General features: G+C 48.5%; 1 protein-coding gene across 1 annotated transcript in view; it reads left to right on the forward strand.

Annotated features, from left to right (window-relative positions):
- Positions 1-14,842, forward strand: part of LOC309523258 (nuclear pore complex protein Nup214-like) — a gene marked incomplete at its 3' end in the record, with an annotated part of 64,206 nt that overhangs the window by 20,790 nt on the left and 28,574 nt on the right. Inside the window, exons 6-11 of the mRNA XM_082207043.1 lie at positions 762-865; positions 2,152-2,258; positions 2,424-2,490; positions 3,663-3,789; positions 4,438-4,596; positions 11,201-11,535. Coding sequence (XP_082063169.1) covers positions 762-865; positions 2,152-2,258; positions 2,424-2,490; positions 3,663-3,789; positions 4,438-4,596; positions 11,201-11,535 — 899 coding nt within the window. The remainder of the gene's footprint in view (positions 1-761; positions 866-2,151; positions 2,259-2,423; positions 2,491-3,662; positions 3,790-4,437; positions 4,597-11,200; positions 11,536-14,842) is intronic.

A 14,842-nucleotide genomic window follows, 5' to 3' on the forward strand; every position in this document is an offset into this window, starting at 1 on the left:
AACACATAAAGGAACTAACCAGCTGCATTATACCAAGTCAGACTGTTAATCCACAAAGTTTAGTATTGCTTACTCTAACTGGCAGCAACTCTCTGGGATTTCAGGCTGGGGTGCCTCCCAGCCATACCTGGAAATGCTGGGGATTCAACCTGGGACTTTCTGCATGCAAAGCAGGTGGTGTACCACCAAGATATCCCTCTTTGTCCCTCTTTGTATATAGCACATTGGATGGACATATGCTTTTGACTCCAGAAATCCCATGTTCATCTCCAGGTGGGGCTGGGAGAGACTGAAACCCTGGAGTGCTGTTGCCAATTATTGTAGGCAGCACTCAGTTACCTGGATCAATGATCTGACATGATATTGGGAAGCTTCCTAGCATGAGGGGAAAGCAGCATAACTCAGTGGAAGGGCATCTGCTTTGCATGCAGATGGTCCCAAGCTCAGTCCCCCAGTATCTCCAGGTGGGGCTGTGAATGTCTCCTGGCTGAAATCCTGGAAAATCCCTGCCAGACAATATTGAGCTATATGGACCAGTGATCTGACTTGACATAAGGCAGCTTCCAGTGGGATGCATCCAACTGACTTCTACACAGGTTCATTTATTTCAGTGGGCCTACTCTGAGTAGGACCACGCTTGCATACAACCCTATGTTCCTGTGTAAGTAATAATAATAATAATAATAATAATGAGTGGCTCTTGAGAAAAACAAAAGCAAAAAACCCGACAACCCAAGTTTACCCACATTTCTGTTTTCCAGTCTTGGGCGTGTTGTGGGTCAGCACTTACATCTTCACTATCGTATATGCGGCTGCGGATGGGATCATGGAAACTGCACCAGAAGTGGTGATGGCTGTGCTCCCTGTATGTGAAGAGAGGAAGTGCTGGGGAAGCAACTTCTATTTCTCTTGTGTTTGCTTTCTAAGTCTGTGCTGGCTACTGTCATTCTCACAATTTTGCTAGGTCTTTGCCCCTGGTTTGTGCTGCTGTGTCTTCCTGCATTTTAGGCTCTGGCTTCGGAATGATAAAAAAAGTAGATGTAGAATCCCACTTCATAGAAACCATTTAGTCAAACCTTGCATGGAAATTGAAGCATTCACCAACCACAGCAGCCTCCACACTTCTGCTGCGAGTGTCAGTTTTGCTTGCCAAGTCCCCATACAAACATGTGTTAGATGTCTACCTCTTAGATGCACAGGTTTAACTTGTGTGTTTGGAACTTTCTTTCTGCCTGAGGGCCACATTCTGTCCTGAGCAGCTTTCCAGGGACCACATGCCAGTGGTGAGCAGCAGGGTTGCAGGCAAAAGCGAGCAGAGCAATGGATGTACATTTTGCCTCTGGATAGTAGGCTAGTTTCTACGGACACTCATAATAGTCCTTGCTGTCCTCCAGTCAGACAATCAAGAGGCATTATCAGAATTCCAGGATGCATCCCAGCCAGGCAAAACGGTTTAGGAGTGCATATCATTTTGTGGTTATTGAAACATTTCATCATACTTTTGGCCAGAGGTGTGGGACCCTTGACCTTCCACACACTGTAGGGACTCCAGCTTCCATCAGCCTCAGCCAGCATGGCCTGTGTTCAGGAATGATGGCAGTTTGTTTTATATAATAATGCATTCTTTATATCTTGCTTTTTCTCTACACTGTAGCTCAAGGCGGATTTCAGAAATTAAAGCGAAACAGATAAAATACAGAAAGCTAAAATATACAGAAGATAATAGTTTAAAAAGAATTAAACTGTAATAGAATTAAAACTATATAAACACAAATTATGAAAATATTGATAGCAAAAAATAGCAAAGCACTATTCAAATCACTTTCCTTAAAAGCAGTCAGTTCCCCAAAGCACATGGGAACAAGGCAGCCTTCACGTGCCAGGGGAGAACAGCAAGGAAGGAGCCAGTCTAGCTTCTCTAGGAAGGAAGCCACAAAATCTGGGAGCAGGCTATCATGAAGGCCCCCTCCTTGTAATTATGAAACAGTTGCAACCATAAAACAGTTATGTATGTTATAAATGATGCAAACATTTTAAAACAGTCCAGCGTCTGCAGGGTCATTTGTTAGCTGCCCCTCCCTTAAGGCGCTTTTTCTCATATGTTGCATCTCCCATTTTACACACTATTTCCCATTCTGTCTCCCCATTCAGAAAAAGGAAGACAAGTGGCCTGAGCTGTTTGTGAATTTTATGGAGCCCTGTTATGGCAGCTGTTCTGAGAGGCTACATCACTACTTCCTTAACTACGTTGAAGAATGGTGAGTAATGGCGATCATACAACACTGAATAGTTCCCTTTTAACATTAATTAGGTGAGCAAAGGGCTGGGTGTATTTAAAGATTGTTATTTGAAACTAACAGGGCAATGTGTTTATGCTGCTTGAAGTGGGTTATGGATTTGTGGTTGTTGTTTCCTTCCTCAAGGGATGTGGTCCTTGCAACATCTGCTGCTTCCACAGAGGTCAGCATCCTCGCAAGGCAAGGAGACAAGGTAATCCCATTTCCTATTTCCCCAGCAAGTGCCTCTTATAAGAAGATCAGAGGTCCCAGTGAGAGTTCCAGAGGGGTAGTTATTATTAGTCAGCTGCAGCAAGAAATAGCAAAGTCTCATGTCACCTTGAACCCCATGCACTTACTGGGACAGAATATTTTATTTATTATCTTGATTGATTGATTGATTGATTGCACTTATACCCTACCTTTTTTCCTCCAAGGAGCTCAAGGTGGTGTACATGGTTCTCCCCCTCATTTAATCCCCACAACAACCCTGTGAGGTAGTTTAGGCTGAGAGGCACAGACTGGCCCAGTGAACTTGATCAATTTGAATCCTGGGCTTCCAGCTCCAAGCCCGACCTGCTAACAGTTACATTATTCAGGCTCTTGCTTTTGTGGACCGTGGACTCACCCCTGCCAATGATGGTGGACTAGATATACCCTTTTGACTTTAAGGCATCTCTTGAAGACCTTTTTATGCCAACAAGCCCATGCAACTGCCTAAACATTTTTTATTATCCAGTTGTTTAAATGTTTATTTCATAATGTTTCACTTGTACTTGTACATATTGTTGTATGCAGTGGTACCTCGGGTTAAGTACTTAATTCATTCCGGAGGTCCGTTCTTAACCTGAAACTGTTATTAACCTGAAGCACCACTTTAGCTAATGGGGCCTCCTGCTGCTGCCACACCACCGGAGCACAATTTCTGTTCTTATCCTGAAGCAAAGTTCTTAACCTGAAGCACTATTTCTGGGTTAGCGGAGTCTGTAACCTGAAGCATATGTAACCTGAGGTACCACTGTGCTGCCTCAATACTTTATATGAGTTGGTTGTACACAAAAATCTTTATAAATGAACCAAGGAATAATAGTAATTTTCCTCTCCACTGCATGTGCCACAGTGATTTTTTAAAGTGAAAAAAGCCCTTATTATTACAAGTTGACCTCCCTGGCTGGAACGATTCCAGAGGTTGCCAAAGCACAGAGCCATTGGGGAGCGGCCATAGCTCAGTAGCAGAGCATCTCTTTAGCAAGCATAAGGCCCCAGGTTCAGTTCCCAGCATTTCCAGGTAGCGTTGGGAGTTGCTGTTAGTCAGTGTAGACAATACTGTGCTAGATAGACCAAGATCCTGATTCCTAGTACTAATTAAACTAACCCTTCTTACAGAACAACTGGGAGCTGTGGGTTCTGGAAGACTCCAGCCGAGCAGAACTTCCGGTCACAGATAAGAACGATGACACTTTGCCCGTAGGCGTGGCCGTTGATTACACCAGCAACATGCCCATAACCATTAGTAAGTATATGAATGTTGCTCTTGGGTTAAGCATAAAGCAAACAACAGTGCTCTCTATAGCAGGTGTGGGGAACCTTTTGCCCTCCAGATGTTGCTGAACCATGTCTCCCATCAGCCCTAGCAAGCATGGCCAGGGATGCTGAGAGTTGTAGTTCAGCAACATCTGGAGGGCTAAAGCTTCTTCACGCCTGCTGTAGAGGGAGCTTTAGTGCTGGTCATTAGTCCTGAGAAGATGCTATTAATATACTTGGAAGTGCTATTTTCCCACCTTCTAACTGTGATTCTTGAGGCTATTCAGAGTGGGCAGACCTGCGACCTCGGGGCCAATTGTGACCCTCCAGGCCTCCATCTGGCCCATGGGACTCTCCCCAGCTGACACTGTTTTTTGCCTGGCTGGAATGTGTCCTGTATAAGTAAAAGAAAAAAAGGGTAGACTAGAAATGCATGGAACAGAGTTGTAATACATGTTGCATTATTCAAGAGAAGTCATCTTGGGCACTTAGTTCCCTTTGTAAAGTTTTAAACTCTTGCCATTCTAACATAACTTCCTGGTCCCGTCCCGGACTTGTTCTGAGGGCTGCTTACTAAGTGGAGGTACTGCTGAACATGTCTGGTCATGGTGTGTGTGTGTTTGTGGCATTTTTGCAGGTGAGGATAAAACCACGGACCCAGCACCGGTCCTGCTGCTGCTGTCAACTGATGGAGTCCTCTGCCCCTTTTACATGGTCAATCAAAACCCTGGTGTGAGGTCTCTGATGGTGATGCCGGAGCCTCTCTCTCCAGAAGGAGACAGAGGAACAAAATCAGGTAGGTGCTTGCTTGCTTTTTGGGGGAGTTTTGGTCCAGCAACACCCGAGGATCCAAGGTTGTATAACACTTATCCTAAAACACCTTGAATGCAAATGGAGCAGCCTGGTGCCCTCTAGGTCAGTGTTTCCCAACCTTTTTTGGGCAAAGGCACACTTGTTTGATGAAAAAAATCTCGAGGCACACCACCATTACAGCCCCGTGACGTCAGCGCGCAGCGTCGCGCCGGGAGGGATGCACGAAAGTGTAAGTTTCAATTTTTTTCCCTCCCCTCCTGTGTAAAGGGGAATGCACTCTGCTAAGTAAAGGCACTTGCCACAGCAGCGTCAACGTCACAGCACCCACCGGCACCCAAGAGAGAAGGGGTCTCAGCAGCCCATTTGCCAGGAAGAGGAGCAAGAATGAGAGGAGGAGGAGGAAGAGGAAGAGAGTCCCCCCCAAAAAAAAACATTCTCCTTTTGATCTTCCTTATTTGCAATTCCTCATTGCAAAACAGCGGTTGATGTACAGCTGATTTTTTTGTTATTACAGTCCCCACCCCCTCACCTAGAAAAACAGCACCTGTCAATTTTATTATTATTATTATTATTATTATTATTATTATTATTATTATTATTATTATTATTATTATTATTATTCTTCCCCGCCACTCTGGGAGGCTGAAGCCCTTTAAGGCTTCCTTCTGTCCACTCTCTGTGAATTACCTGCCCGGAGCGGGTTTCGGGGGGGGGGGCGCTGCTGCCGGTGTCCTCCCCGTCGAGTCTCGCCTTGCCCGGCGCGTGGCGGCCGCCCTTTGCCACACTCTGCCGGCTGCGCTGCCAAGCCCCGCGGCTCGGCCTGTCAGCGTTACCGGGCTCGGCGGGCGGTAATTCCCGAAGAAAGCCGGCGGCGCTTGAAGAGCTGGCATGCCCCCATTTGCATGTCTGTTTTCCGCAGCCCTTGGAGAGGATTAAGTTCCCTCCTTCCTGCCGGGGAACGTCCAAGCTTTGGGGGTGGGGGGGGGAGGAGGCAGCAAAGCGAGGCAGGAAAGAGAGCGCGGCTTGGCTGGGTGAGCTTTGGCAGGGGCAGGGAATGAGAGCTGCGAGGCGGGCGCTGCGGACGGAAGCGCTGCCCACCGAGCTCGCAGGCAGCCAGGCAGGCAGACGGCGAGAGCCCCGCGCTGGGCGGCTTCTCCTCGCCGCCGCCGCCCCGCCTCTCGCCGCCCGACTCGCCCGACTCCCTCCCATGGAGGTAGGCTGGTGTGCCGTGGGAGGGAGGCGGGTGAGTCGGGTGGCGAGCACACGCGGGGCGGCGAGCGAGCTCCCTCCCACATCCCATCGCCGCTCGCTTCGGCCGGCCTACTGGGCTGTCGCAGGCGGAAGGCCTGCGCATGCGCGAGGTTTTCACGCCTTCCTCCAGTAGGCCGGCCGAAGCGAGCGGCGATGGGATGTGGGAGGGAGCTCGCTCACCGCCCCGCGTGTGCTCGCCGCCGCCGCCCCGCCTCTCGCCGCCCGCCTCCCTCCCACGGAACACAAGGCAACATTCCGCGGCACACTAGTGTGCCGCGGAACACCGGTTGGGAAACACTGCTCTAGGTGTTACAGAACTCTCAGCAGTCAGTGACCAAGAATAATGAGAGTCAGAATTCAACAACGTATGGGTGGCACCGTGCCAGAGAAGGCTGGTGTAGAGTGATAAGGAGGGCGTGGCAAGCAACATGCACAACTGGAGATCAAAAAGACATACCTGTACCCCTTACCCTCCCTTTTCAATCTTTTGGTTTTGCTCATCAGCATTTCCACCTTGATAGATCTTTGTTTATGTGGTTAGGATTGCTCTGTAAGGCTGCAGTCTTGGGAACGCTTCACAGCGTTCCATAGGAGAGTAGGAAACAGACCTCATGCCAGGTTGGACCATCAGTATTATCTGCACTGACTGGCAGCATCTCTCCAGGTTTCAGGCAAGGGCCTCTCTCCGTCCCACCTAGAGAAGCTGGGTGTTGAAGCTGGGTCTTTCTGTGTGCAGTGCAGAGGCTACCAAACTGTCCCACTTTGCATATATGATTGGTTGGACCTACGCTTTGGATGCAAGGAGTCCTGTGTTCAGTAGTTGGCATCTCCACATGGGGCTGGGAGAGACCCTGGTCTGGAAACCCGGGAAGCTGCTGCCTGTCAGTGTAGACAGCGCTCAGTTAGCTGGACCAACAATCTGACATGAAATAAGGAATCTTCCTAATAGGTGGGGGGGGGCAGTGTAGTTCAGTGGTAGAGAAACCTGCTTTGCATGCAGAAGGTCTCAGGTGTGATCCCTGGCATCTCCAGGTAGGGCGAAGAGAACTATTTGTGTATTACCTGTTTTGGCCAGAGATGAAGGTTCACTGCAAAGCCCTGTTCACTTTTCATCTGTGTAATTGCATTTCCTGTTCAATATGGAACACCTTTGTTTTGGCAAAGGCTTTTCTTTCCAGCTCCACTTGGCATGCTTGTTGGCAGGATGTTTGATTCAGACTGACATGATCCTTGCCAAAAATCGATGGGGGATTGTAGAACGCCTTGTGCTCTGAATTCCCAGCTCAATTAAAATCCAGCCGACCTGGGAAATTGTAGTATTGATTTAAGAGCCTGCCCTTTGGGCAGGGATCTTGGAGGTCCGATCTGTGAGTCTGAAAAGATCTATTGTGCATTTTTATTAAATTACTGTGTATGTCTATCCTGCCATATCCTTAAACGGCAGAGCTAATATCAGTATTCTAAGCATGTATCTGTGCATATACACAAATCTTGTCTGGTCTTGATAGAGAGTTAAAATGTGTGCTGACTCTGGCCCTCCCCTGTGGGGCTAAATGGGGGAAGGAGAATCTTGTATGATGGCATGCTGAGCTGTGGAGTTAAGTCCAAGTGCTTCTGAGGTACATCTCAATTGTGTGGGAAAGCCTCTCCACAACACCAAACTGTGTGGCAGTTGAGGGTCTTCTTCCTGGCAGATCACTTCCTGGTGCAACTGGACTTTTCCGCTACCCTTCCCCTCTGCAGGGAGGTGGGACCAATTTGGATGGTCCGCCCCCGCCACTTAATGGATCCAAATGGTTTCCAGAGAGCGGTAGGGGATGCTTTATCCCATGTTGATGGCCTTTCAGCTGCTTCCCTGGTGGCCCGCTGGAATGCGGAGTTAACCAGGGCTATCGACTGTCTGGCTCCAAAGCGCCCTCTCCGATTGCATGGAGCCCAGACAGCCCCGTGGTTTTCTTCGGAGCTGAGGGCGATGAAACAATCGCTGAGACGGCTAGAGCATCGGTGGCAGAAAACTCACTCCGAATCTGACCGGACACAGGTTAGAGCTCAACGTCGAGCCTACCAAGCGGCGATAGCGACGGCGAAGAAGACTTTCTTCACCACCTCTATTTCATCTGCAGAAAATAGTAGCAGGAGACTCTTTCAGGTGGTTCGCAATTTAACGGAACCACCTTTACCACCGGGGCCTTGTAAAGACCCCAAGATCTCCTGCAACGATTTTGCAAAGTTTTTTGCAGATAAAATCACTCATATTCGGAAGGAGCTAGACACCACCGTGGGAGCAGGGCTGGGGCGGGAGAGTGCTAGAGCTCTGTCTGGTCAAGTTGCATGGAATCAGTTTCAATCCGTTACCCCCGAGGATGTGGATAGGCTGCTTGGACGTGTGAAACCAACCACCTGTCTCCTTGATCCTTGCCCATCCTGGCTAATAAAAGCAAACCAGGAAGGGCTGGGCGATGGGCTCTGCGGGGTGGTGAATGTTTCCCTCTGTGAGGGAACATTCCCAGATCCGCTGAAAGAGGCGGTCATTAAACCGCTTCTTAAAAAAACATCTTTAGACCCGGCCAGTATGGCCCACTATCGCCCAGTCTCAAATCTTCCATTCTTGGACAAGGTGATTGAGCGCGTGGTTGCTGAACAACTCCAGGCACGCCTGGAGGATGCGGACCATTTGGATCCCTTCCAATCGGGATTCAGGCCTCATCATGGGACTGAAACTGCCTTGGTCGCGCTGGTTGATGATTTCCGGCGAGCTAGGGACAAAGGTGAGAGTTGTTTCCTAGTTCTGCTGGATCTCTCAGCAGCCTTTGATACAATCGACCATAACAGCCTTCTGGACTGTCTAGAGGGGCTGGGAGCTGGGGGCACTGTTATACAGTGGTTTCGCTCCTTCCTCCTAGGCCGTGTTCAGAAAGTGGTGGTGGGGGATGAGTGTTCAGTCCCCTGGGCCCTCACTTGTGGGGTGCCTCAGGGTTCCGTCCTCTCCCCCATGCTTTTTAACATCTATATGAAGCCGCTGGGAGAGATCATCAGGGGGTTTGGACTGGGTGTCCATCAATATGCAGATGATACCCAGCTCTACCTCTCTTTCAAATCAGAACCAGTGAAGGCAGTGAAGGTCCTGTGTGAGTGCCTGGAGGCGGTTGGAGGATGGGTGGCGGCTAACGGATTTAAGTTGAATCCTGACAAGACAGAAGTACTATTTTTGGGGGACGGGGGCGGGCTGGTGTGGAGGACTCCCTGGTCCTGAATAGGGTAACTGTGCCCCTGAAGGACCAGGTGCGCAGCCTGGGAGTCATTTTGGACTCACAGCTGTCCATGGAGGCGCAGGTCAATTCTGTATCCAGGGCAGCTGTCTACCAACTCCACCTGGTACGCAGGTTGAGACCCTACCTGCCCGCGGACTGTCTCGCCAGAGTGGTGCATGCTCTAGTTATCTCCCGCTTGGACTACTGCAATGCGCTCTACGTGGGGTTACCTTTGAAGGTGACTTGGAAACTACAACTAATCCAGAACGCGGCAGCTAGACTGGTGACGGGGGGCGGCCGCCGAGACCACATAACACCGGTCTTGAAAGACCTACATTGGCTCCCAGTACGTTTCCGAGCACAATTCAAAGTGCTGGTGTTGACCTTTAAAGCCCTAAACGGCCTCGGCCCAGTATACCCGAAGGAGCGTCTCCACCCCCATGGTTCTGCCCGGACGCTGAGGTCCTGTGCCGAGGGCCTTCTGGCGGTTCCCTCATTGCGAGAAGCAAAGCTACAGGGAACCAGGCAGAGGGCCTTCTCGGTAGTGGCGCCCGCCCTGTGGAACGCCCTCCCATCCGATGTCAAAGTGATAAATAACTACCTGACATTCAGAAGACATCTTAAGGCAGCCCTGTTCAGGGAAGTTTTTAATCTCTGATATTTTAGTGTATTTTTGGTTTCTATGGAAGCCGCCCAGAGTGGCTGGGGAAACCCAGCCAGATGGGCGGGGTACAAATAATAAATTATTATTATTATTATTATATTCTCCCTTTTGCAGTGAACCTCTCTCGGCCTCAGTGTGTTATCAGGATCACCCCACATCTTTCTTCTCCCTAGAGACCATAGACAGCAGCTGCCAGTCCAAGCAAGCAAGATTAAGTCAAATGGACAAATAATGTGCTAGAGTGAAGCAGCATACACCCAGTCACGGTTAAAAGCTTTCCACCAGCCTGCATAACTGTAACTCCACCAAGATGTCAATTATAGCATCCTTGCCTGGTTTTATAGCCCAGCTGAGTTAGACGCACAGCCCATTTCCTTATTCCTTATCTCCTGTTGCACCTCCCAGCTAGCTCACCCTGTTCTGGAATCGTTCTGCTCTGGGTTAGTGCCATTGTCTTGGCACACAACACCATTCTAGCTGTGGCCCCTGAGTGATGTCTGACTTCTTCCTAATGGGTCATTCCATGTCAGTTCAACGCAGTCATGCCACCCACCATCTCGGATTTTGATGAAACTTGGTGTACACCCTTCCCTTATGGTTGAAAGAAAGAAACCCCCTTAATTTTTTTTCCCTCTTGAGAACCTCGGCCTTCTGTACATTTTATCCCCCCCCCCCCAATAACCAATGATCAGATCTCTTTGAAATTTTACACAGAGCTTAATAAGAGGACGAGGATTTCAGGAAAAAATACACCAGCATTCAAAAGTTTTTATAAATGCCTAAAAAAATGTATAAATGTAGGTTTTTGGGTGAAAAAACTAGGTTTAGAAAACCTAAATTTCCAGCGTGTGGGCACGATGGAATCAGACTTTTTTGATGGTGAAAATTATTGCAAAGACATGCTCTTTCTCAACAAATTATAAGATTTAATGGCCTCTTATGTCTTGTAACAAAATTTTACATTTTTTTGACATCATGGTGAAAAAATGGCTACTGGGTACAACTTTCTACAATTCATAGTTGTAATAGAAAAAATTAATGAAACAAAGTTGTTCATCTTAAAATCTGAAATAATATTGGTTATTACAGGGGTTCATTTTCAAAAGTGCAGACTTCTTTTTCAGTTTTGGGGTATTTAAAACTATGAAAATTGGCTATATCGCGAAATCAATCTAAAAAAATTGGTCAGAAACTTTGAATGCTGACATGAAAGGAAATAAGACCTAGAAAGAAAAAGATTAAAATAATTTAAAATTATGCATTATTTTCAATTTTGCAACCATAAGGGAAGAGTGTACACCAAGTTTCATCAAAATCCGAGACAGTGGGTGGCGAAACCCTTGTTTTTTGTGTTGATTTGATGTGGAAGGGCCCTAATGACACATAGTAACTTTTAACAAAACCTCTCTCATCGCTTCCAGGAAGCACTCCCCCATCATCCGCTCTTGCTTCTGCTGCTCCTCTAAAAGTCGAAGCTTCCTTGGCCATTGTCCCAGCCACATCTTCAGTTTCCAGCAAAGGGGCACCCACTTTGTCTTTTGCGTCCTTCACTCTGAAATCCACCAGATCTGCTGCTGATACCCCGCCTCAGTATCCTGGCATGTCGGAGACCCCCAAGCCTCCCCTTGGTTCTAACCTGAGCGGAGCAGTCGGGTTCCCCTTCTCTCCAACCACCAGCATCTCCAAAGTGCCTCCAACTCCATCACTGCTGTCCAGCCCCATTGCAGCTTCTTCTCCCTCCTTCTCTTTTGGTTCCGTGAGTTAGGGCATGGACAGCTCAGCCGGGGCCCCTCCCTTCGCGAGTCCTGTTGGGCTAAAGCAAGGCTTTGCCTCGTCACCTTCCTCCGTCAAAACTAACCTCACTGAAAAGTAAGTCTCCCTTTGAATCTTTTTAGCAATGTATGTGTGGTGGTTTTGAAGCAGTTCTTGAATGTGTTAAACACATTGTTTTAAAGTTGGTGGGGCTCTCCGTGTCTCGCTGGATTCAGGGTTCCCATTGTCCGATGGAACATGCTGACTGGGCTGGTGGGAGCTGGAGTCCAATATCCAGAGGGGCACCACAGGTTCTGCACCAGGGGCCCCATCTGCACTGTACATTTAAAGCAATACCGTTTTAAACAGGTCCTCTGTCCAAGGAATCTTAGGAACTGTTTTTTCAGGGGGATGAGAGCTGTTAGGAGACCCAGAGTTCCTGGGAAGAAGGATTGACTGCTAAGCCACTGTGGAAATTATATCTCTGTGAGAGGGAATAGGGGTCTCCTAAACTATCACTGTGGTCTAAACCACAGAGCCTAGGGCTTGCCGATCAGAAGGTCGGCAGTTCGAATCCCTGCGACGGGGTGAGCTCCTGTTGCTCGGTTCCTTCTCCTGCCAACCTAGCAGTTCTGTAGAAATAACAGAGGAAGACGGGAGGTTGGATGCAGTGAGCTGTGTGTAAGCAAGCTCAAGAACAAGCTTTGCAGAGCCTCTTTTTATTAGCAGAAGTCAACAGTTGGAAACAGTAGTGAAACCACTCTTAACATGACGTATTAACATCTAAGCACATTTCCAGCCTTATCAAATACACGTGTTAGCAGGTGTTTTCCTAAAATGTTCCCCGATACTTGATTACATCTGCGACACTGTTGCATGCCGGGTGCGAGGTGTGCCTCAGCACAAGCGGATCATTACCTCCACACCTCCTCTTTTCCTAAATATTAAGAGAGGGGTGTATTCTGAGACTGAATTGGTAAGGGCCAAAACATGAAGCCTAGAGTGTGGTTTGCAAAGCTGGAGCAGAGAGGGTCATGCTGTGGGGGGCAAGGCAGACCTTGCAAAGTTGAAAAAAATGAGGAAACACATTGTATAGTTTGCAGTAAGCTGGGCAAAGATGTGGCAGCAAAAAATGAGTCTAATGTCTCTGGTTGTTGGGCTCAAGAGAGCTGATGTTGTCCAGCAGGAATGAGGGCTTTGGTGTCACCCCAAGTGACTAGACGTAGTTCTTTCCTGGTCTGCACTGGGTGGCACTATGTCTCCCTTGGGTGGTGCTTTACTGGCATCTCCTGTAGGGTTAGCTGGAAGTTTGGAAACAGATTGGTCAGGTCCTGATGCCAGGCCATGCTGGACAGATGATTGGACTGCTGACAGCACACACGGAACTGGAACTCACAACGGACCTGTAGGGGTAAAAAGTAACAGCATAGCCCCGCCCCCAGGCTATCAAGGCCACAGGGCCACGAAACTGCAGATCCGGTAGCTGTTGACACAGTAGGTTGTTAAGGTCGAGGTCCTTGGATTTGCAGAAATGCCTGTCTGCTGGTGCAAGGTGATCTGAATTAGAACCAAGATGGTTAATTGAAAACAACAAAGTGTTAGATTTACACTGAAATCCACCTAGGGTCCTGCACTTCTCCCCATTTCCTAACTTTTTCCAAAAGGTGCCTTCCAGGGAGCGATTGGCAGGTTTGACTTGTTGAATTCACCATCGTTGTGGTTTCAGATCGCTGGTGGTAGCCCAGATAAAACCAGAGAAGGTATCTATGGTGACGTGAACCGCGGAATTAGGGCTTAACATGTGTTACAGATGTCACATCCATTTGCCACAACTGCATGAGGAAATGACTGAGGCATTTTGGAACAGTGAGGGCAGGTGCGAACTAAAGCCTGCGCCTGTGCAGTTTGAACTGTTTTGCTAGAACATTTGCAGATTGGTGAAAAAACCCCACATATAATGTCCACTGGGTCTAAGAATGAGGAAGTTACAGTTAGCTCTCGCAAGGCAGCATCTGCTCAGGCATTTCCTGCTGTTAAGAGCCCAGGCAGATTTTACGTGCAGAGAGAGAAACAAAGCCAACAAATTCTCATCGGTTTGATTGGTTATCAAAGCCATAGGCAATTGTTCAATAAGCTGCTATACAAAAATGGCTATCTGCTATCAGAGCAGACAGAACAGCTGGAAAAAGCTAGATAGACTGAGAGCCGAGGAGGGATGTACTTTACACACCAGCCTTGATTCTCAGAAAGTTTGTAGCTCCTCGTGTTGGATTGCCATCAGTAAAGAGAGCTATGGCATGAGGGATTGGCATTGGCTGACAGAACAGGCAGACCAAGAAAGGAACATGCTGAGTCACAACTGTCCAAAGATTTTTGGGTGAGTTACTAAAGGTTACTAAATCAGAGTTAGTGAGCTAAGGTTAAGGTTACTAAATCAGAGTTAGTGAGCTGCAGGGCATGAGACCATCCCTTTAGGGAGGCATTAAAATCAGCTAAGCATGTGCTATGTTTTCCAGTCATGGAAATGATGTCCGAGGGTTTTAACAACTCAAAAAAGCTGTAATGGTGCTGTGGGTAACTTATAATGGTTGCGTGGCGAGTTCCCGCCTCCCCCTGAGGAAATAAAGACACAGGACACAAGGTTAATGGGTCAAATTAGGCCACAACTTTATTGATTACAGGAATTGAGCGGTATTGGCTTAGGCATTGGTCCTAACTACTAACCGGCTAGAGGCCGGAAGGATTAATCACCAGAGGGAGGAGTCCTGCTGAGGCACGTCAACTAGGACCTCCCCCGGGCGTCACCGCGTGGGGGCGTGCCGTGGGCCCACACCTCCTTAGGCTTAGGACAAGGCCATGCCCCCCGGAATCCTTTACCGGACTACCCTTGCTTGGGGGAAGGTGATGGCGCTCCTTCCCCCTTCATTTGCATAACAATAGGACAGTACCCCTACCAATGCCTAACCGCCAATACCGAAGAGTTGTGACGGTTTGCTACGAGGTAGGCGAAAACCAAATGGCTGAAATCAATCTGCCATTTGGTAAAATTCCTACCAGGCCCCTTGACAGCGACCAACCGTAGTCCATAGCAACGTCAGAGAACCTATCCTAACAGGGTGGGATGGGCGGGAAAACCGGGTCAGCTGCAGCAGAGGAGGAAAGAGGAGGAGCCTAGGCTGCAGCAGGTTTAAATAGCCAAGGCCCTGCCCCCGGAGCCAGCCGATTGGCTGGCCCAGGGTATGACACGGGCGGGGATTCCCTTAGGTATCGGACTTCCAGAGGCGGCGCAAAACGGTAATGGCGGTCCCCTT

Source organism: Podarcis vaucheri, assembly GCF_965113315.1.
Source record: "Podarcis vaucheri genome assembly, chromosome: W".
NCBI lineage: Eukaryota > Metazoa > Chordata > Lepidosauria > Squamata > Lacertidae > Podarcis > Podarcis vaucheri.